This window comes from Mytilus edulis, chromosome 1 (genome assembly GCF_963676685.1).
Source record: "Mytilus edulis chromosome 1, xbMytEdul2.2, whole genome shotgun sequence".
NCBI lineage: Eukaryota > Metazoa > Mollusca > Bivalvia > Mytilida > Mytilidae > Mytilus > Mytilus edulis.
Genome location: NC_092344.1, coordinates 112,187,627 through 112,209,746, shown reverse-complemented (window position 1 = coordinate 112,209,746; position 22,120 = coordinate 112,187,627). Strand labels below are relative to the sequence as shown.

At 31.4% G+C, this 22,120-nt stretch overlaps 1 protein-coding gene across 7 annotated transcripts in view; it reads right to left on the bottom strand.

The window, feature by feature from the left end:
- LOC139499976 (uncharacterized) overlaps positions 1-21,005 on the bottom strand; it is a 58,971-nt gene extending 37,966 nt beyond the window's left edge. Inside the window, exons 1-12 of one of the 7 annotated variants that reach the window (XM_071288650.1) lie at positions 20,856-20,974; positions 14,553-14,786; positions 12,871-12,903; positions 11,571-11,762; positions 11,111-11,239; positions 8,532-8,600; positions 5,815-5,932; positions 5,328-5,490; positions 4,549-4,920; positions 3,722-3,856; positions 2,373-2,506; positions 1,790-1,918 (exon numbers count right to left, since the gene is read on the bottom strand). In XM_071288650.1, the coding sequence (XP_071144751.1) occupies positions 1,790-1,918; positions 2,373-2,506; positions 3,722-3,856; positions 4,549-4,920; positions 5,328-5,490; positions 5,815-5,932; positions 8,532-8,600; positions 11,111-11,239; positions 11,571-11,762; positions 12,871-12,903; positions 14,553-14,732 (1,654 nt within the window). In that variant the 5' untranslated portion in view covers positions 14,733-14,786; positions 20,856-20,974. Of the gene's footprint in view, positions 1-1,789; positions 1,919-2,372; positions 2,507-3,721; positions 3,857-4,548; positions 4,921-5,327; positions 5,491-5,814; positions 5,933-8,531; positions 8,601-11,110; positions 11,240-11,570; positions 11,763-12,870; positions 12,904-14,552; positions 14,787-20,855 lie in introns of all 7 variants that reach the window. The other 6 variants (XM_071288665.1, XM_071288656.1, XM_071288690.1 and 3 more) reach the window with 6 other exon arrangements.
- Positions 21,006-22,120: the final 1,115 nt, after the last annotated feature.

Genomic DNA, 22,120 nt, shown 5'->3' with positions numbered 1-22,120 from the left:
CACAAGTAGAGCCAGATGTGGTACCTATATAAGTACAACCAGATGATAAATTCAGTAAGGCACATTTGAGGTAAGACTAAAGAGGATGATATTGTTACGACATTTGGAACATATTCTTCATCATCTGTATAAAGGTTTATCCAAGTCTTCTATTTTCAATTGCCTATAGAATTACCTCCATTGAATTATACAAATATATCATTGCTACAACTTTATTTGTCCAGTTTCACTGCTCTTTTTCAAAATGACAATCTAGAAACTTCATGTACAAATAATTTCCATCATTTTAAAGGAAATCACTCTAGACCAGCCAATGGCACTACTGTGGAAGCAAGTTTGGTGTCTTTTTAAATTATTAGAAATAAAAAATCAGTATCAAAGAGAATAGATACCTGGTAAAAGAATTTTTTCTTATCATGTTACCAGAAATATGTTTGTTGTTTATCATGGATAGATAAGTACATATATAGTAGTGTGAGGTACTACATATTCAAACAAATGACGTATTCTTCAATTTTATAACTATAGCTATTGTTTTTCTTAAACCAGAGCCACATTGAGTATGGTTCTTGTTATATCATCCTAATCAATTATTTAAATCAATTTGGTGAATTTCCTTTAAAAATCAAATACAGTGATTGCTTGAGAACTAAGACAACACATTATTGTTTGGTACATTAATAACTACATGCATGTTACAGATTGTTCAAATTAGACAGTTGCTTGGTTTACAACTTTTAAACCAGAAGTAGATATTCCTAGTATATTGATACATGTTTCCTGTGGTGAAAGTTTGGGTACACAAATTTTGATGATTTCATAGAGTTTTTTTATTCATGATTAGCCTCTACCAGTGTAATGAATGAAATTTAGTATGTGACAATTACTAATACATGCAAAATATATGGCAACATCCTTTCAATGTCTCATGAAACATGTCCGTTTAATTTCTCCTCCTTGTACGTTGTTGTATGAATAACATGATTATTGTCGGGATTTAGTTCTTCTCTTTGTTTAATTGTCACCGTCTCATATTTCATATCATTCTTAGTTTTGGGATCATAATAATCAAACGTGACCTTAGATTGACCAGTTCCAGGTTGGGAAGCTCGGACAACACCAACTAAGTCAGAACCAGCAGAACTTCCTTTCCTCATCAGATGCTTCATGGGATACTTGTACGAATCAAAATCACCACCAACAATCTCACTTCTTATGGAACCTTTATGAGATCCTTTATGAGATCCACTCTTTTTTCTTGGAACATATAAAGATTGAGTTCTACCTATATTATGTCTTTCAGGTGGAAAATCTCGGAATTCATTAATCTTTGGCAATGGCTTATCAGGTAAAATGTTTCTGTAATGATGTCTTTGGTTGCCATAGACTGGTTTTGATCTATTTTTAGGTAAATTCTTCTTTTCAGTTATAAATGTGTAATCAGAGCCAGCTGCAAAGTTATTATATTCCATTTTCTGAATTGGTGGTAGAACAGTTGTTTTGGACTTTTGTCCTGTTATTGAACTTAAATCCAATGGAGGAACAACTGGTTTTTCAGAAATGTTTTTTCTTGGGTTGTCATACCCTACATTTTCCACTTTTGAAGTGTCATTTACAAATTTCCCATAATCCTTTGTCTCTGGTTCAAAATCCGGTTTTGTAAACTGCAGACCTTGCCATTTTGCTTTAACTGAAGAAGTGTGCTCAGAATTTTCACCATGCAAGTGATCAAAATGTTTGTGATAAGAATGCCCTTGACCTTTGCGATAAGAATGACCTTGATATTTACCTTCTCTGTCAGATTTCCTTTTATTTTGAGATAAAAAGTTCTGTTCTTGTAATAACATAAGTTCTTTATGTAGTCTGTCATTCTCCATCTCTATCATATTCATCTTCCCAGATAAATCGGGTTTCTTCTCTGAAAGAAAAAGAAAATTGGAACATCAATAAAAGCTTAAGAATATTATTGAAGAAATAATGATAACCTTGAAAGCCCTTAAAATTAATTTGTAATTTTATCCAAGAAGTATGCATTCAATTATTGATCTTTTTCTGGTGCTTTTATAAGTTCTGGAATCATGCCATTCCATTCCATTCCAATTGTGACATGGATGGAGAGTTGTCTCATTGGCACACATACAACATCATTCTTAAATCTATTTTATTCGTCATGAACAACCAGAAAATACAATGTTAAGTTGGTTTTTTTTCAATCTCTGAATTGGATGCAAAAGATAAGGATCACAACAAACAGACATTTCAAACTGAGGAACATCATATTACTAAAAATTGATAATCCATTTTTTTAACTTAATGTTCTTATATTTATATATTTTTTTTTTTATAATACATCCTCTTGCTATGTGTATTACCTCTATGTCTGTTATCATAATTTGAATTCTTCATCTCGTCCTCAATTCTCTGAGCCTCAGCCTGCATCTGTGACAATTGATCTAGAACATCCCTCTCATTCCCTCCATTCTGAAGGTAAGCTTGTCTCATAGCACTGAAAAGTAATTAAAACAGTCAGCACAACTGTGTCAAGGTGAACATATTTTACTTTTTTTTATTTCATATATCATACATCATTGACTCAAGATTATTAGAAGGACAAATAGTTGCATTGAAAATATATTGGTCACAGAACATGAACTGCCAGTGAAAACAGCTTCAAAAGATTTTGTTATTTATTGACTATGATAACAGTGTACAATAATATTTTTGTAAAAGCAGCCATATTTAAGTATAATATGTATTCAGAAACGTGAATTGGAACCATAAATTTCATCTAACTGAATATACCATTTCTATTCTCAATTTGCACAGCTTTATTAAAAACCTCAAATTGAATGCCACTGAATAATGAGGTATATATATCTGGTAAAAAAGAAAAGATATGATCTAAAATATAAGCTGTTTTTCAAAACATTCAATCAATTACTTAACCCCTATCTCTGAAAAGAGACGAAAAACAGTTTAATGTAGATCACAAAAGCTACAATAGAAATCATTTACTAGGATAACAATGGTAAGAATAGAGCCAATTAATTCAACATCGACCTTTTCTTCTACTCACTTTCAAATCTATTATATATTTCAATAACATTCTTTTATGCTTACAATTCCTTAAAATATAAATCAATTCCGTTATAAGAACATAAATCATATTTTACATCAACAGCTTAATAATGATCATCTGTCAACATTTAATTTCAGAATTCAGAAGATCCTAAAAAATGTTTTGTGCTCTATTGTTTAAGATCCACAATTTGTACAGCAAATGATGGCCATTATACTATATTTAAGAAGACATTTCATCAAATGTCATGATTAAGCAAGAATATGTTTGAAATGAATATAATACGAACAAGCACTCACTTCAGTATTGTTATATCAAGACAAACTTATGTGGAAACGTAGCTATGCAGGCAAGCCAACCAAATCAGATGTTTTAATTGGACAGAATTTCTCGACAATTCAGTTTCCCTTTTGTTTACTTTGTAACTTTTTTCAGTACAACAGATAATTTTTTATGACGGATAATCCAATAAACATTTTCAAAAGCAATATAATTTAGTATGTTACAGTATAAAAATAAGGATATTTGGTACGATTTCCAATGACACAACTATCTTCCTGCTTTATATGAATAAGACTGTGTCATCTTAGAGGAGATAAAAGATGTTTCCACTCTAGGGAGGAACAAATCTACGAAACTCACCTGATTTCTGCTACTAACGAACTTCCATAATAAACAGGATAGATATATGATTTCCTCTCCTTTTCTTGAGGGGGTGGAGGGGGAAGAGTCTGCTGTATAATTGGCTGAGGATAATTCATAGGCTTTTCTACTTCTCTGGAAAAAAATATCACAACAGATATATTGATTGATTGATTGATTGTTGGTTGCTTTACGCCGCATTAGAACAGATATATAAACAATGTATACTTAACACTATTAGTAAGGTGAACATACAGTTTTCAATTATATTGTTTTTAAAGTACCGGTAAGTTACCAATGTAACAGTGTCATTTCAATTTAAAAACATAATGTATATCTTTGGAAAAATTTAAACAAGCCTGAGAAATATTCAATTGGAATTACTTCCTTCTTCTTATCATTAGCACTAAAAGACAGATCAGGAAATTGAGGCTCAGTTTTACAAGGATTTATGAATAACACTTTACTATGTTTTGAGGTCAACTGCTGCAAACTCCAAATGAACAATGAATCAGAAGCATTTTGATAACTTTGTATGGTCAATGTTGACAGAAATAATGCTAAAATACAAATCTAAATCTACTGAACTTTTCCATTCATAAAAAAAACTATTTTTACAGCAGTTTGCTCTCGTAAAGAAAAATGTTTCTTATCAGAACTATAAAATATCCAAAAAGCATGAAAAAAATTGTCATTCTAAAATCAACATGAATGTTTTGAAAGCAAATCAGCATCAACAAAAACTAAACAAAACAAGTCAACATCAACTGGTTCTAAAATGGAAACAACTTCAAGAACTGGAAACCAGAACAAACAGTACAACCAACCTATATCTTCCATAACGATGGTGTGTAATATTTTGAGACAGGTCATTCAGTTTATTTTTAAATTCTGATAGATGTCTATGCATGTCCTCTGACGTGGTGTGAGGAGAAGATGGCTGAGAGCAATGTGAACAGCTTCTCTGTCTATCGTAATCAGAAGAAACTGAAATATTGTCTTTTGATTGGTTGTTAGGGGTCAAACTCCTTACATTGTATACACTCATTAGGGAATCTTCATTCAGTTGTATTGACTGATCAACTTTAGGATGAAGTGACACTAGACAGTCAAATTCTGGATCATTATAAAGTTTTTCTTGAAATATCTCCAATAATTTTCTTGACCTTTCAATATTCTCTTCTAAAATATCAAACTTGCTGTGGAAACATAACAGATGCAGTAACATTGAACCTTTTAATACTGATATAAACAGTCCATATATTATTTCTTGAAAATTAATATTACTTCATAAACATTTTTTGTCATTATCTAAATTCAATAAAAGGAAAGGGTACCTACATGTATCAGAGGCATAAAATACTCCTTTAACAAATAGATTGCGTTTTAGTATAATATATCCAAAATGTTCTCTGCAGCACATGTTACATATTGTATTGTTTCTCACTTAAAGAACAAAACCCTCTCCTCAAAAAGATCATACGCTTTGGTTTATTACTGATATCACAAAAATATTTTTTCACTAATTTTATTGGTTGACCTTCACTGTTTGAGTTTTTTTAAATGCATATTATCACAGACACAGTCTTTCATATTATGTACTCACATAACATTAACACGTTTTTGCCCCATTTCAAATAACTGTCTTCTGAGATCATTTAGAGATTTTTGATTCCTTTCCTCCTGAGCTCGAAGTTCTGCTAACAAATCTGCAGAATTGTCTTTTCCTGGCACTCTTTGGCCAAGTTGTTCTAACCGTCTCCGTATATCTATGATAAATATCAATGTAAAACTATCAGAAAAATAACTTGCTTTTTTTTACCAATTGTCTGCTAATTCTTTTACTATATTATATACAATGTATAGCATTTCATTTAGCAAGATAAAACTTCCCCAAACTGTACAGATTTCCTTTTTCATTGGTAAGTTATCTCTTGAATAGGAACATATACCCAAATTTAACTGCTTTTACAAACTAAAAAATAAAAGCTAAATAGAAACTTGAACTCACACAACTTATGGATGCAGAAGGCTCACAGGTGAATTTGTGAACAAGAAAATTATAAAGAAAGCTTAATTTTTTTTCACTTCACCTTCTCTCTGTTTTTCCAGATCTCTATTTTTAATCTGTAAATATTCCATCTGTCTGCCATGGTTCTCTGCCAACTGCCGAAGCTGAGCTTCTTGGTTTGGATTATAATGTGGATAGTCCTGAAATTTAAAGTTATTTCACATTACTAACGATTTGGGCTCAAATTGGGTTCCATGTTTTCAACGGTTTCCATGCAAATCGTGATCTCAAAAAAGCCTTTTATGGGATGGGTTGTTTTTTTGTGGACACTAAGAAAATCTGGATTTCTGAAATCAAATGTTTTTGAACCTATTCAATACAATACAGCCACTTCTTTCATTGTTCTTGTAGCATTAATGGTTCTGGTAATATGTCTATCTGTCAATCTGTTAACAAAAAACTTTGGTAAATTCAGAAATATTTGCATTGTTTTTGTTATTTGCAATAACAAAAACTCACATTTATAAATTTTTATTTTATTATTTATGTTCATGATTGTTTCCTGAAATAGCTAAATTAAATCTAGACATGTTTGTCTATGTTCAAAAATTGCAATAGAAGATGTAAGCAAAAAAATGTTTGTCTATGTTCAAAAATTGCAATAGAAGATGTAAGCAAAATCTCCTGAATTTTTTAAAACCCATAATAAAATTATTGTCTTAAGAGTAAACGATAAACTTTGATTAAAATTTATATTTGTAATTTTATACAAACAATAAATTTAAAGAAAACAATTAAGTAACAAAAGAATGTCAGAATTACAATCCTATCTTAAAATGGTTTTATAATTTTGACAACCAAGAAACATATCCACTATTTTTTTTTTGTAAAGAAACAAATATTCTGTGGATATGATATCAAGTTTTGTAACATGTTGTATTCAATTCAATTTTGTATTACAATCAACTTTGTTTGACTTTTCCATAGATATTAGAAGACAGTAAATCCAAACAGTTTGAGCTTAGTAGTTAGTACTTAGTATATAGTCAACAAGTACTATCTGCACTGATTTACAAGCCTTTTTAAAACACCTAAGCCATTTCCTAGACTGTACAAATATCTAGTTTAAAGAATTGGGATTTGGAAAATGGTGTCAAAATATTTTAAACATTTAATTTTACAAAGATCCATGACAAATCATTTTGAACTTTTAATTTAACAATTTAACAAAATTCAATGATAAAATATTTTTGTACTTTTTATTTAAAAAAAAAGATCCATGACCAAACACAATAAATTGTTTTACTGATCTATGATAAATCATATGCATTTTTGACCTCAAAATTTGTCTATAAAGTAAGAAGTTTTCAAACTTTGGATTGATTACTTATACTTAGCTTTCTTGATTTATGTGAAGTGGTGAATACAACAAATTACAATTTAGGATCAAAATAAATAAATGACACCCTGTCTGACACAAAGAAATCTATCATCTCTTACATTACTCATTAATATCTTAGGAACAGGCTATTTCAATAAAACTCATTATCAGAAATGGCAAAATCAAATATATTTGATAGATATCGGACTTTAATTTGACAATAGTAAAAACTTTATATAATAAATCATCTGTCAACTTGGAGCATGTACTGTATACCTTAAATATTCAACACTTCTTATACCTCTTTTGGGTACTTTATAAAACAAATTCTATGGTAGTGTAGAAACTTTTAACTTTGTATAAAAGGGGATACGTGTACTTGTTCACGTACAAATGTATAAATAATAGTTAGAAATAACTCTAATGCAGAAATAACCAATACATGTAATCCAAAAAACTACTTGGGACACACAGAATAATAAATTCAGATTGTAAAATCAAACTTGAAATCAAATCTTCTACAAAATTAATTGACTTTTTTTTTTAAGTCATTACAAAACCTAAATATTTAAAAGGATTTCATCAATTTGAATGCAAGACAATAATATAATGTTGTTTTTTTTATTTTATTTCTCAATACAATGCCATACCAATGACTGCACGTGCTCTCCATTACATTACTATAATGTGTAGTTTTCAAATTTTAAATGCAAAACAGACCATAAATTAATGGAATTTGCAATTTTCTGGTTTTTAGCATTAATCTGTAATTATAAAAATCGTTTATTTTTTGGCTGTAGTTTTATAGGGTTGTAAAAATTTGACAGGAAACACATGTCAACAAATGAAGTGGAGAACAAAATGAGCTTTGGTCAAAGCTTTTACACCCAAATAAAACCACAAAAAGAAGCAACACATTCTTAAAACGAAATTTCATGTATTTTTCAACAAGAAGGTACTACTCCAAATTGAATGTACAATAGGCAACTGAAGGGTATAAAGATAATCAGGTTACTGAATTTTTTTCAAAACCTAGGGTATACAACATTTAAAAACAATTCTTTATATAAGTTTGTATATATACATGATAACAAATGAAATCTGTTTCTGCAGTGCATAACTCAACATGGTTCATATATCTATATTTACATAATAAAACAAAAATACTAAAAAAAACTTCATATTAACAACTAATAAAAAAATCTAATTGACACACAAACTATCCTAATCATACATTCTATTATAATTAATTGACACCACTGTATAAAATGTGCTTCTTCTGTTATTTCAAACACTCGCACCATTGTTAATAATATCATAACACCATAAATTTGTATCACACCAAGTCTTTAAATGTATGACTATTAGAAACAAAGCAGTCATAAATTCAAGGACAGTTTATCTCAGCGAGTACCCACCGATTTGATTCTAAGCTCTAATGCTTGAGTACCTATATCTTGAGTTCCTAATCTCCCAAACTGCTTACTCTGTGAAAAATATCATGAGTAACACTAGTATTAATTATTGTTTTTTTTAAAGAATTTAAATCATTTCTCGTCGTCAATATTCCAAGTACTCAGAACTAGATTTAGACTGCAACTACTCAAAGGTTTTAAAAGTTAATTCCTAAATCCTAAAGTCCATATGTGGTGTCCACTGATTGGAAGTACAGGCTTTGCAATTGACAATTTTCTCACTTTATAATAAGTGTCAGAAACATTTTTATTCATTAAAACTTCAAATTTAGGGCCCAAGATAAAAAAAAACAAAAAAAAAACATAATAAATGGTAAGACAAATACTATACTTGAAAATATCTGTTTCATACATACTTTCAAAGTAGATATTAGCCTTCCAGGAAATTACATTCTAATATTATTATCAGATATTGGAGATATCTTTTCCACATTCCTTGTTGGAGATGGAAACTAACTTATCCAGGAAAATGTTACCTCAATCCAGTATACGAAATAAGAGATGTTTGCTTTGATAGAGGGACATAACTCACCTTTCCATGCCCATGCATACTTATGCTGGTACATATATCAGATATATGATACCCTCCCTAGAGGAAGATAGCTTAATTCTACTTGGAAAATGTATATGCATGCTAGTGTCAAATAAAGGGGAGCCTTTCTAAGGGTAGACATATAACCTCCACATAAAAATGTATGCACAGTGACATACTTGTTTCTGACTCAAAGAGATCCTTCCGGGAGGAAGATAACTCACCGCTCCAGGTAAATGTATACCAATGCTAGTATCGGACATGAGAAATCCTTAATAGGGCCAGAAAACTCACCTCTCCAGGTAAATGTATACTCATGCTAGTATCTGACATGAGAAATCCTTAATAGGGGCAGATAACTCACCTCTCCAGGTAATTGTATACTCATGCTAGTATCTGACATGGGAAATACTTCATAGGGGCAGACAACTCACTTCTCCAGGTAAATGTATACTCATGCTTGTATCTGACATAAGAAATTCTTCATAGGGGCAGATAACTCACCTCGCCAGGTAGATGTATACTCATGCTAGTATCAGACATAAGAAATCCTTCTTCGAGCAGATAACAAATCTCTCCAGGTAAATGTAAACTCATGATAGTATCTGCCATTATAGATCCTTCCTGGGGGCAGATAACTCAATGCTCAAGGTAAATGCATACTCATGCTTCATTGCTTGTATCAGACATAAGAAATCCTTCTTTGAGCAGATAACTCCTCTCTCCAGGTAGATTCATACTCATGCTAGTATCTGACACGAGAAATCCTTCATAAGGGCAAATAACTCACCTCTCAAGGTAAATGTATACTCATGCTAGTATCTGACATGGGAAATACTTCATAGGGGCAGACAACTCACTTCTCCAGGTAAATGTATTCTCATGCTTGTATCTGACATAAGAAATTCTTCATAGGGGCAGATAACTCACCTCGCCAGGTAGATGTATACTCATGCTAGTATCAGACATAAGAAATCCTCCTTCGAGCAGATATCAAATCTCTAATCCTTCTTCGAGCAGATAACAAATCTCTCCAGGTAAATGTAAACTCATGATAGTATCTGCCATTATAGATCCTTCCTGGGGGCAGATAACTCAATGCTCAAGGTAAATGCATACTCATGCTTCATTGCTTGTATCAGACATAAGAAATCCTTCTTTGAGCAGATAACTCCTCTCTCCAGGTAGATTCATACTCATGCTAGTATCTGACACGAGAAATCCTTCATAAGGGCAAATAACTCACCTCTCAAGGTAAATGTATACTCATGCTAGTATCTGACATGGGAAATACTTCATAGGGGCAGACAACTCACTTCTCCAGGTAAATGTATTCTCATGCTTGTATCTGACATAAGAAATTCTTCATAGGGGCAGATAACTCACCTCGCCAGGTAGATGTATACTCATGCTAGTATCAGACATAAGAAATCCTCCTTCGAGCAGATATCAAATCTCTCCAGGTAAATGTAAACTCATGATAGTATCTGCCATTATAGATCCTTCCTGGGGGCAGATAACTCAATGCTCAAGGTAAATGCATACTCATGCTTGTATCAGACATAAGAAATCCTTCTTCGAGCAGATAACTCTTCTCTCCATACTCATGCTAGTATCTGACACGAGAAATCCTTCATAAGGGCAAATAACTCACCTCTAAAGGTAAACATATACTCATGGAAGTATCTGACATAAGATATCTTTCATGACTCACCTCTCAAGTTAAATGTATACCCATGCTAGTATCTGACATGAGAAATCTTTCCTCTAGGCAGATAACTCACCTCTCCTGGTAAATGTATACTCATGCTTGTATCTGACATGAGAAATCCTTAATAGGGGCAGATAACTCCTCACCAGGTAAATGTATACTCATGCTTGTATCTGCCATGAGAAATCCTTAATAGGGGCAGATAACTCCTCACCAGGTAAATGTATACTCATGCTTGTATCTGACATGAGAAATCATTAATAGGGGCAGATAACTCACCTCCCCAGGTAAATGTATACTCATGCTTGTATCAGACATGGGGGATATGTTTTCAACCTCCCGTACTGGAGGTGGTAGAGGACCTCCATAGCCTACTGTTCTGTCTTCTTGATCTTTAAGTCTTTCATACTGAAATATAATGATGATAGTCGCAGATAGATAGTCTAAATATTCAATGCAGGAAGAAATAATAGATGGTCAATAAAAATTCAACGCTTTTGTCCTGAACTAAATATATTTTTAAATATAACAGATTTATATAATAAAAAATATTTGAAAAAAAATAATGTTTTATATTACAAAAAAGAAATAGTTGAATAGAATTTCTTTGCATCAAACACTTGTTATAATTGAAAAAAAGATATCAAGTTTACGAAATATAGGAGACAAAAAAATAGTCTAGTTATTTCATTTGCTTATGGTAAATGGAAAACTTTCTGACAATTCTTAAAATCCTCACCTCTATCTGAAGATCTCTGACTTCAGGGTGTCTTGACAAGGGGAGACGACTCCTTGTTCTCCTTGGACTTCTGGGACTATCTCCAAGCTTTCTCTCTGTATCTTCTAAATTGTCCAGAAGTAGACGCTCTTCCAAGTTTCTAATATCTCGCAACTTTTCCCTCTTGTCTTTAAAGGCTTTAAGTTGATTTACCTTGTTAAAGTGTATATACAAAGCTTACTAAATAATTTGTTGACAATGTTTGGAACACACATGAATAAAATTTGGAATTCACATGAAAATGTTCTTGTTGAGAGCTTTTTTTCCATGAACTTCTTTGAAACCAATTATCAATATATATATATGAATTTAAAATTAATAATTAAACTAGAAAACAAATTATTTTTTAGCATATTTTCTAAATGAATTTAATAAAAAAAACATATTCAAAAACTATTTTCAAATTTAATCTTCAAGAAAACCAAATCAAGAGTAAAACAATCACAATGCATGAAAAAGTGCTGTTATTTCATAAGCTTTGTATATTCTTTCTAGCTAAGACTTTTACAATACAATACATGCAGTCTTATATAAAATGTATATAAATAAAAGTAAGTATTGTTACAATAGACCTTCTTCAATACCTTATATATTTGTAATGAGAACAAAAAGGCTATGAAACAGGAATTTTAAATTATGAATTATGATGAAGTGTGAAGTTGATCCAAATTTCTTTTGAGGAGAGTAGAAAAAAAAATCATAAATATCATCTCATTTTCATATCATAAAACATTATTTAGAAAAAATATTTGAATTACAGAATAGCTTTTTTATCACAAAGTAAAATATATATTTTGTAATTTTACATGGTACAATTATCATCATCATCAAACCAGATTGTCCCCATTCCATAATGTACAGTACTGAATATACTAATGAGTTTTATAAAACTCCTACAAATCGTAGCATTCTATAATAGTTGACAAGACACAGCATTGTTGTTATTTACATTGTACAAGTAGCAGAAATAACACATAAGTGCACCGCAGAAACAGATTTTTTGTTACACGCAATAGTCAACCTTTCAATATGAAAAGCAAAAACTTTCAAAAATATAAATATTTTGTTCTTTTTAAGTACAAAATTGTACATGTAAAAACAAAAACTGTAAATAAACTAACACTTCAAGTAAATAAGGGTAAAAATTGCTACACTCATTTCTGATGTTAAATAAAATCCATTTCTGGTAAATAAAGCTTTGTGAATACAATATGCATCAACTACCATGCAGAGAACCAAATACCAACACACAGACACTCACCTTCTTGCTGACTATCGCACTACCTTCTAAAGGCTGCAAGTACAGTATGCACAAAATATAAACTTTGGGCTCTGGAGTTGAATTTCAAATATATGCAGCAGAGGGATAAAAGTTGCTAATGAACATCACTTTTAAAGTACTAAGGATTTTCTTATTCCATGCATAGATTACCATACCCTTATTTGGTACAACTATTTGGAATTTTTGATTCTCAATGCTCTTCAAATTTGTACTCATTTTGCTTTATAACTATTTTGAAATTAGAGTCACTGATGAGCCTATGTAGACGAAACACGTATAAAATGGATATGTCAACTAGTTGCTAGTGAACATCCCTTTTAAAGTTCTAAAGATTTTCTTATTCCATGCATAGATTACATTTTGTACCTTACCCATATTTAGTACAACTATTTGGAATTTTTGGTTCTCAATGCTCTTAAAATTTGTACTCGATTGGCTTTATAACAATTTTGATATGAGGGTCACTGAAGAGTCTTATGGAGACAAAATGTGTATCTGGTGTAATAAATCATAAGCCTGGTACCTTTGGTAACTATTTAAGTAAGTTTGGGAATGAATGTTACAGATTCAATGAGTGGAGGGAGGAAGAAACTTTTGATGCCAATCAATCAATTTTTTTTCATTCTAGGGTGTACCTGCCTGACTTCACTTCTTTTTTATTTAATTTGTTCTCACTATAGTCCTCATAGCAGCAAAACTTTACTGCTTTGATAAGGGAAAGAACTCATTTCAAAATGCAATTTACAGTCAAACTTAATATGATTTGTCCAGTTTGGTCACTTTGGTGTTGTCTGTTGTGTGATAATGGGTATACATTTCACTGGAATCAAATGACCAGTAGATGAGGAGATTTATGTGGAAGAAAGGCATTATAGAGAGGTCAATGAGTTAAGGAAACAAAGTGTCAATAACTTTTAATACAATAAACAAAAAGAGACACAACAATCACATTATATGGTACCAACACCAACGGCTAAGTCTATTTAGCTAAAAATATTAAATCCAACATTTTTCTTCAGTCAATGCTACTGTTATCATCAAGAAGCTTCTATTCTAGTTTCAAATCCTTGGTTTGACAGAGTTACTGATGTTTTAAAAAAAAAAATATCAGTAAAACAAGGAAAAAAATCCAAAATTTAGCTATACTCATAATACTGTATGTAGATACTGTCTGTTTGGTTTTTTTTTGGCTTTTTTTTTTTTTATCATAACGCGGATTCTTTCCAAGTATCATAAAATTACATCATTCAAGGTTTGACAAATAAGATTTTTTAAAAACTTTAACCACAAACTGAACCTTAATTTTTGTTGATGCTGTCGATGATGGAATGTAGGATCACTATATCATGCTTCTACCAACCAAGTTAATTCTTTACTATGAAATATTTTTATAATAGATTCCATCAGGGTCACCAAAAGGCAGAGTACTTTGTTAGAATAATAATCCCAGATTGTCTTAATCTTAAAAAGAGTTATTGAAAGACAAAATAAATACTGTCAAAGTGTGTTGAATTAACTTAGATCTGCCAAAGATCATGATAGCAATACATCTATCAGAAACAGGATTACCCAAAAGCAAACATACAGATATGGGTAATCAAACTTAACCCAACTCTGTGTGACGGGGGGTAAAGAAAACAAAACAAATAAAAGTACATTACCCTGTCGTCTGGGGACAATGGTCTCTGTCTTGGTGTGTCTGCTGAATATAGTCCTTTTCTTAACAATAAATTATCTGGATCACCTAAACTTCCTCCAACACAAAACTTTCTCTTGTGTTTTTGTAAAAGTCCAACAGTTCCAAATGTCATGTGACAGTCTGAACACTTAAATGCATCCATTTTTATAATTTGATCAGCAACAACTGTTATAATCTGAGTGCATGATTATTTCACCTAAAAAATAACAAGTCCATATAAATTACAACTTTTCTTTCTACATATATAAACACATGTGCAGGTCACCAACAAAGTAACGTACACAAACAATATTCTATGACTTATTTTTTGCAACATCAAACTACTATTAATGGGAAAAGATGTATTTTTCAAGTGATTTTAATTATTAGCTTGAAAACGAGTACATGGACCCTTTAAATTTTAAAATGACATTTGACTTGATACTGTATACAGATAAAATATTCCAATTTTCATGAAGAAATCACTGATGAGGTTTTTCTAAATAAGATAAATACTGTACATGTGGATTCATTATAGTTTGTAAAATATCAATTCCTGTGGATTTCTAGGGTAAAGGTGAACCACAAACTCAAATGTTTTAATCAAATGTTAAACAAAATTCAAATGTTCTATAGGATTGTATGCAGACTTTGGGACACCACAAAATCCAAATGTTCTATAGGATTGTATGCAGACTTTGGGACACCACAAAATTCAAATGTTCTACAGGATTGTATGCAGACTTTGGGACACCACAAAATTCAAATGTTCTACAGGATTGTATGCAGACTTTGGGACACCACAAAATTCAAATGTTCTATAGGATTGTATGCAGACTTTGGGACACCACAAAATCCAAATGTTCTATAGGATTGTAGACAGACTTTGGGACACCACAAAATAAAATATCCACCAAAATATAATGTTTCCTCAAATCTTTGAAAATTGATACATGTACCAATGAAAAATAAATGAATCCAAAAGTTTACAGTAAAAATTGCAAGTTTTTTACAGTATCATAAAAATTTAATAAAAATTCTTTATTTTCATAGAATTGTTACATAAATGAAGATATTCTGAATCTTTTAACAAAAAGCTGCATGTGTTATTCTTTTGAACTAAAGTTTAAGAAGTTTAAGGAGGTCTTTTCAAAGAATAGAAATGTCCAAGAAATTGAAATTTTAGGTAAATGGTTAAGAACAAAAACTTCTTTTAAAATTATAAATAATAGCACTAAAATATACAAAATATTTTGCAATGAACTACATGTACCAATAATATAATTTGAAAATTAGAATTTATATATTTGTAGATATTGTAATGTCAAATCAATTTTATTATTTATAGTAGTGTTAAAATGTGATTTTATGTTTAAAAGATGGATTTAATATTTAAAAGATTTATTCAATATTTAATGTTATATACTGAGTGCCAATGAAAACGCAACACTTTTGTTTTTCCAAAAAATCTTATAATTTTTATTTTATTTATATTAGAACTTTGTATAGTTGGTTGAAAATGTCTTTTAAGACAATTTTCAACAACTTTACGGTTGAGTGATTTTTGGAACAAATGCGAAGTAAGGGTTATTTTGAACGAACAAAAACCGAGTTCACCGCTTTTCAACATACGCACCATTTTCACGATTTTGTCATTTAAAGCTTGGCTAATGTCATGAATTTTCCCGCCCTTATTGTTAGGAAACTGCAATACACATCTAAGTAAATGCCAGGACTTTCCGACAACCAGCGACATGCAGTTTTGGGCATGATCCAATGAAGCCTTTCACAGCATACAATTACGAGAAGACTGAAGTTGTAGCCTCTACAATAACCCAAATCATCCACAAATTCAACCAAAATGGATAATTTAATGATAAGCCACATCCCGGGGTACAAAAAGCAAGAAACGCTCAGCAAAACCGATACATTTGGTCTTTCACATATCCGATATCGACTATGACGGCTGTCCAAATGTCAAAGAGTTAAATGGTGGTCACAGTAGAACCTTTGGAGCAATTCAGTTGAAAGCACCATTTGCGCAGAAATTGTTTAAGAGCACCACAGTCTTTCCTTAGTGACATTTAAACGGCCGTCTGGCGTAAATATCGAATTCTGTAGACCAAAAATATTCATTATAATGTACAAAAAACGTCAATGGAGGTAACATAGACATTTGGTACCCGCCTTGGCTAAAAGTCATGCTTTTCGCCGGATTTTGGTCCGATCGACTAAATTTTGCATCAGATTTGACATGTTTTAGACGATGAAAACCACCTCCAATATCATAAAGTCAGCTTGAGTTTGCTTTGCGGGACAAGTGGAATAACATTCCTCGGGATCACATTAAACGTCCGGGATGATCAATTCCACGGTGCTGTCGACATTGCGCTGCACCACGGTGTTGTAACATTTTTTGTTAGGACTGTTAGTTGATGATTCGACATTGGATGTTTCGTTTACCTATTGCGCCCGAAAGATGACAATAAAACATTTTTCTTTGATATCGATCTATTGTTGAAATAGTTAATTTTCAAGAACAATTTATTTTGAGAGATTATCATTTCTTATATAAATTTTATTTTTGAAAAACCAAGTGTTGCGTTTTCATTGGCACTCAGTATATATGTAATGTTAACGGTTAAATGTTTCAACAAAATATTCTTTATTTACAAATGGATCACAAAGTTTCTCTCTCAAACATCGTGAAAATGTTTGCAATAAACTTAATTTATATGTGCAAGTCACAAATATTTCTTTGATGTCTTAACAATGTATATATATTTCTTTCATAACATAAACATATACAGCCTTACAGGATAGGACCTCGAGATGTTTGTTGTATAAATACATTACTAAGTTCAATTTCATTGAATATTAAACTTTTCAAGAGTAAATAAAAAACAGAAAATAAGTTCAGATGAAACTCATTCAAATTCATACATCCATGTATAAAGTCATAGCAACAATTCATTCTAGAATTATTACCATTTCTAAATGTGTATTGACTCCGTTCAGTTATGTGTATTTAGTATAGAAATCATAGTAAATGTTCTTTTCTATATCGATGTATGTACTTGAATGCACACCTTTGTTCCCCCATAATAAAAACACAAAGGTGAAAGGATTCATATATTATATGTCTGAAATCAATTGACGATAGTATATATAAGAAAGCTTACACTTTTATAGGCATATATAATGCTCTATGATGTCATATGAATTACTTCTGTTTGAATTTGTCTCAACATGAAAACATACAAAACTTTGAAACCTTTCATCTTTTACAAAACATACTGTTTTTTTTTCATTTGAAGTACTTTGAAATATTCAAATGTTTTTAAAATATTCAGTATAACTTTGATTAAACATAAAAGGACAATCTATAAGACTACAACTGAGAATTTTGTTTTACATAGGTTCACCAACAATCTTTGATACCTTGGGCTCCATAAAGTTTTACCTTTTTATATTTATATATATTTTACCCACATTCTTTTTTTTCAAATGCAAGATGTCTTTTGAACTAAGTTATATAGTTTTCAATGAAAAATGTTTGTGTATACTATGTGAAATATGCCTTTCAAGATTTAGCAGACTTTTTGATAACAAAAAAGTTAAAAACATTAACAAGGAATTATTTAACCCTTCTACACTTATAAATTGGGTTAGTTTTCATCTTACATGTTATATAAATTTTCAAGCAATCCAAATTATTCAAGATTAAAAAAAATCCTTCTTTTGAGGGTGAACATGGATACTCCAACTTTAATTTTTGACTAAAACTATCTGAAAAGTGACATATTATGGCATATTTAATAGATTTTTCATATCTATGCTTGAAAAAGAGCGTCTGAAATGACTTCATTTGAATCAGTTCAAATCCTTCACACACACTAATTGAATCGACTGAAGTTGACACTTCAGTGTTCAAAAAGTGTACAAAATCTTTCATCAGATGAACCTGAAATTTGAGGCCAAAATGGGCCCTTAATGCTCCTTTGGGCTTCATCAACAAATCTCCATATTTAAAACAAGGCATGGTATAAAACTGGACATCAGCCATAATCCAATAAAAAGATAACAAGATGGTGCCTTAAGTGTACTTGTTTCCCCAAAGACATTTAGAAGAGTAACATGAATGCTGTTTTATCGGTTGACTATATTCCTATAGTTATCAATAGTGAGGTTTTGAGAATCTCTATGGTTTTTTTCCCAAAAATGGATTATTTTTTTTTTTTTTATTATATTAGACAGATGGTTTTCCTGTTCCAAATGGTTTTATACTAGTCATTTATGGTGCCCTTCATAGCTTGGTGTTTTGAGTGAGCCAAGGCTCCCGGCTCTGTGTTGCAGATTGTACTTTAACCTATAAGGGTTTACTTTTATAAATTGTGACTTAAATGAAGAGTTGTCTTGTTGGCACTCATACCACATCTTCTTATAATATATCTTTTAACCTCAGTCCTGGTGTAAAAATGTTTTAGCAAAATGATGTTGCTAAGGATCTACCAAGTACCAATACAAGTTTTCTATGGTAAAACAAATGTGTAGCATTTCTAGCTGCTAGCATTGAAAACTGAAAGCGAATAACAATCTAATGACAGTCCCCTAAAATTCCATTATATTAATTGATAACAATCTTGACAATGTGAGAGCAAAACAAACAGACATAATAGGTACTAACTAAGTGGTTTTACTTCTTAACAACTTTGACCATACACTAGCAATCCAGTAAATCAAGACAGAAGACTTTTACATTCATGCATTTATTGAACATTTAAAATATGATAATGTAAATGTTATTGGGTCACAGTATGAGTTGATTGTGTATTGATACCATTTACCTAGGGCTGGGGACAACCAGAATAATTCATTCAAAAATTTAAAAAAATGAGTTTACAATCATTTATCTGTTCATCCCTCAATATTACATGCATTAAGCAGGAAGTTGTCAAAATAAAAATTAAAATAGGCTTCCCAGAATTTTTTTTTATTTGGACTAGATATGATCTTACCACTGTCATGACTGTACCTGTAAACAAATGTAACCAGAGCATGATTCTTGTTATAAAATCATCTGGTCTCTACCGGGACCTCTGTGTTACAAGGCAGTGTGTATACCAAATAAGCTAAAGAAGTATTTCCCTAGCTGTATACCAAATAAGCTAAAGAAGTATTTCCCTAGCTCAACCGCTAACAGCTGGCTAAGTATCTACTACATATAACTAGGGAAGAAATCCTGTCACACTTCTTCCACCTCAAGGTTCATTATACTTTATAATGATGATACATTGTATATCCATTTTTATATTTAAACTTCCCTGGCAAGGCAATACTAACTTGGACCTTGTGCGTTTTTATAGTTGGGCGCCAATATAACCTGAGTCTGGCATAGAGCTTGATTCTACTTAAAAAGTCATCTCAATTCAAAGCTTTATCTATAGTCGGCATGTTCCATAACAAATAAATCTCGTCTCAAACCCAGGACCTCTGTGATACAAGGCAGTTTGTATACCGACTAAGCTAAAGAAGTTCTTCAATATTGTTCTGCTATAATAGCTTCTTGTATATATTTATATAAATAGTAATTGTAACATTCCTATCTTGTCATGTGCACAATTTATTTTGTATACTATGTATTATTATTTCATTCTTTGTATCAATGTGTATACAGCACAGGCACTTGTTTCTATCCATAGGAAGGTCGACTATCCATATAAATAAATCTATTTATATGGATAGTCGACCTTCCTCTGGATAGAAACAAGTGCCTGTGGTATACAGTGGTTTTAAAGAATAAAATTATCTTGTCTTGTAACTCTTGTTTGTTTTGTGTGTTTAAGTTGTAGGGTTACTGTTGCTGTTGCGTTATCAGCTGGCTAAGTGTCTACTATAGTCATAAGTCTAGGGAAGCTATCCCGTCAGTAGTCCAAATAATTATGACGTCTTGAAAGGCTATTATATTTTTTTTCTTTGACGCCTAGCCTTTCAAGACGTCATAATTATTTGGACTATCAAGTCAGCAGCTGATAACATGTGAAATGAAGTACTGTATGACAGAACACGCGTCTTTACGATTACCACAAGCCTTAGAGGCAAGTGTTAAATTTCAATGAATTTGAATAAGCTCCATAAACCTTAACTTTTAATATTTTTTATAAAAGATTTTGGGGTTGCATTTGCAAGTTAAAAAGTTTTTCGTGAACAGCAACAGGTGAAAACTGAGATAGGAAATTTTGTCCAAAAAGTTTATCTTTGGAATGATAATCTACAAGTAACTTACCTCAATTTGAAAAGAAATGTCAGCGTGTAAATCAACGAATTAAATTACTAACTTGTCATCTTTCTACTTTCGAACGCCAAAGATTACTATTAAAACGACGCGCGCAGCTTTCGTTTTTGTTGTAACCGCGGAGACGTTGACATTTCCGGTGAAAACAAATACACGTGCTTGGTCAAAGGGAGACGAATCCTTTCGACAGTAAGTAGTGTAGTGCAATGGGTCGGTTTTTAATAAAATTTAGATACCCGATTTATGATTACGGTTAATATTTAGAGACTTTATATGTCTGAGAAATAAAACCTACCTTTATTTACTATTCATAGTGCAAATTATAATGACTTTTTCCCAGATCTAAATTGTCAGGAATTTCATTATTGTTTTAGGCAAAATATCATTTGCATGAAAGAAAATGTGAAAATTAAAAAAAAAATCTTCTTACTTCTCAGCCACTTCATAGAATTTAAAAAAAAGTGAAAACAGCATGTGCATTTCATGCTGTGTCTGGAATATTGTACCAGCCAAAGCTGTATAAAATACACATGAGATAATCAGAGCTGACCTGAGGGTAAACAAATCTATTTTTCACAATTATTTGTACACTTTAATCTAAACTGTAATTGAACTGCTCCTCTGGGGGTCTTGATTGAGGAATAGTTTTGTTGTTATTGTTGAAAACCTTACATTGATCATGTAACTCTTGTTTGTTTTGTGTGTTAAAGTTGAAGGGTTGTTGTTGGGTTGGCCTGAGCTATCAGTTGTACATTGATACTAACCAATCTCAACCTGGAAATCATGGATGCAGCTAGTCCAAAGCTTGTCTGGCAAAACAGCTCTTGGATGTCAGATCTTGGACTAGGTTACAGCATGTTCATTCTCAATCAGGAAAGCATAGTGTTTATCTTTATTTTGTTTTTATTCAGATATTTTTCTTTTTATCATTTTGAATTTAAAGAATTTTTTACAATGCTGTTCTTGTGCAGAATTATTTTTGTTCACATTAATCAAGACATTTTCTTTGATATCTTTAAGCAGAGTGAACTTGCTTTTGCTGAGGTCTTTCCATATTTATGAAATGTCAAATTTAATTTCTTACTGAAGAATTATATTTAGACAATACGGTAATAGTGCATTGACTTGACATATCAACGATATAAGGATGAGGCTTAGAAATGGAGAAATGCAGGTCAGTGACTGTATATCACATAGAAATATACAGTCAACGCATTTTGACTGCTCAAATTGAATGAGTGCAGTATAAATCTTAT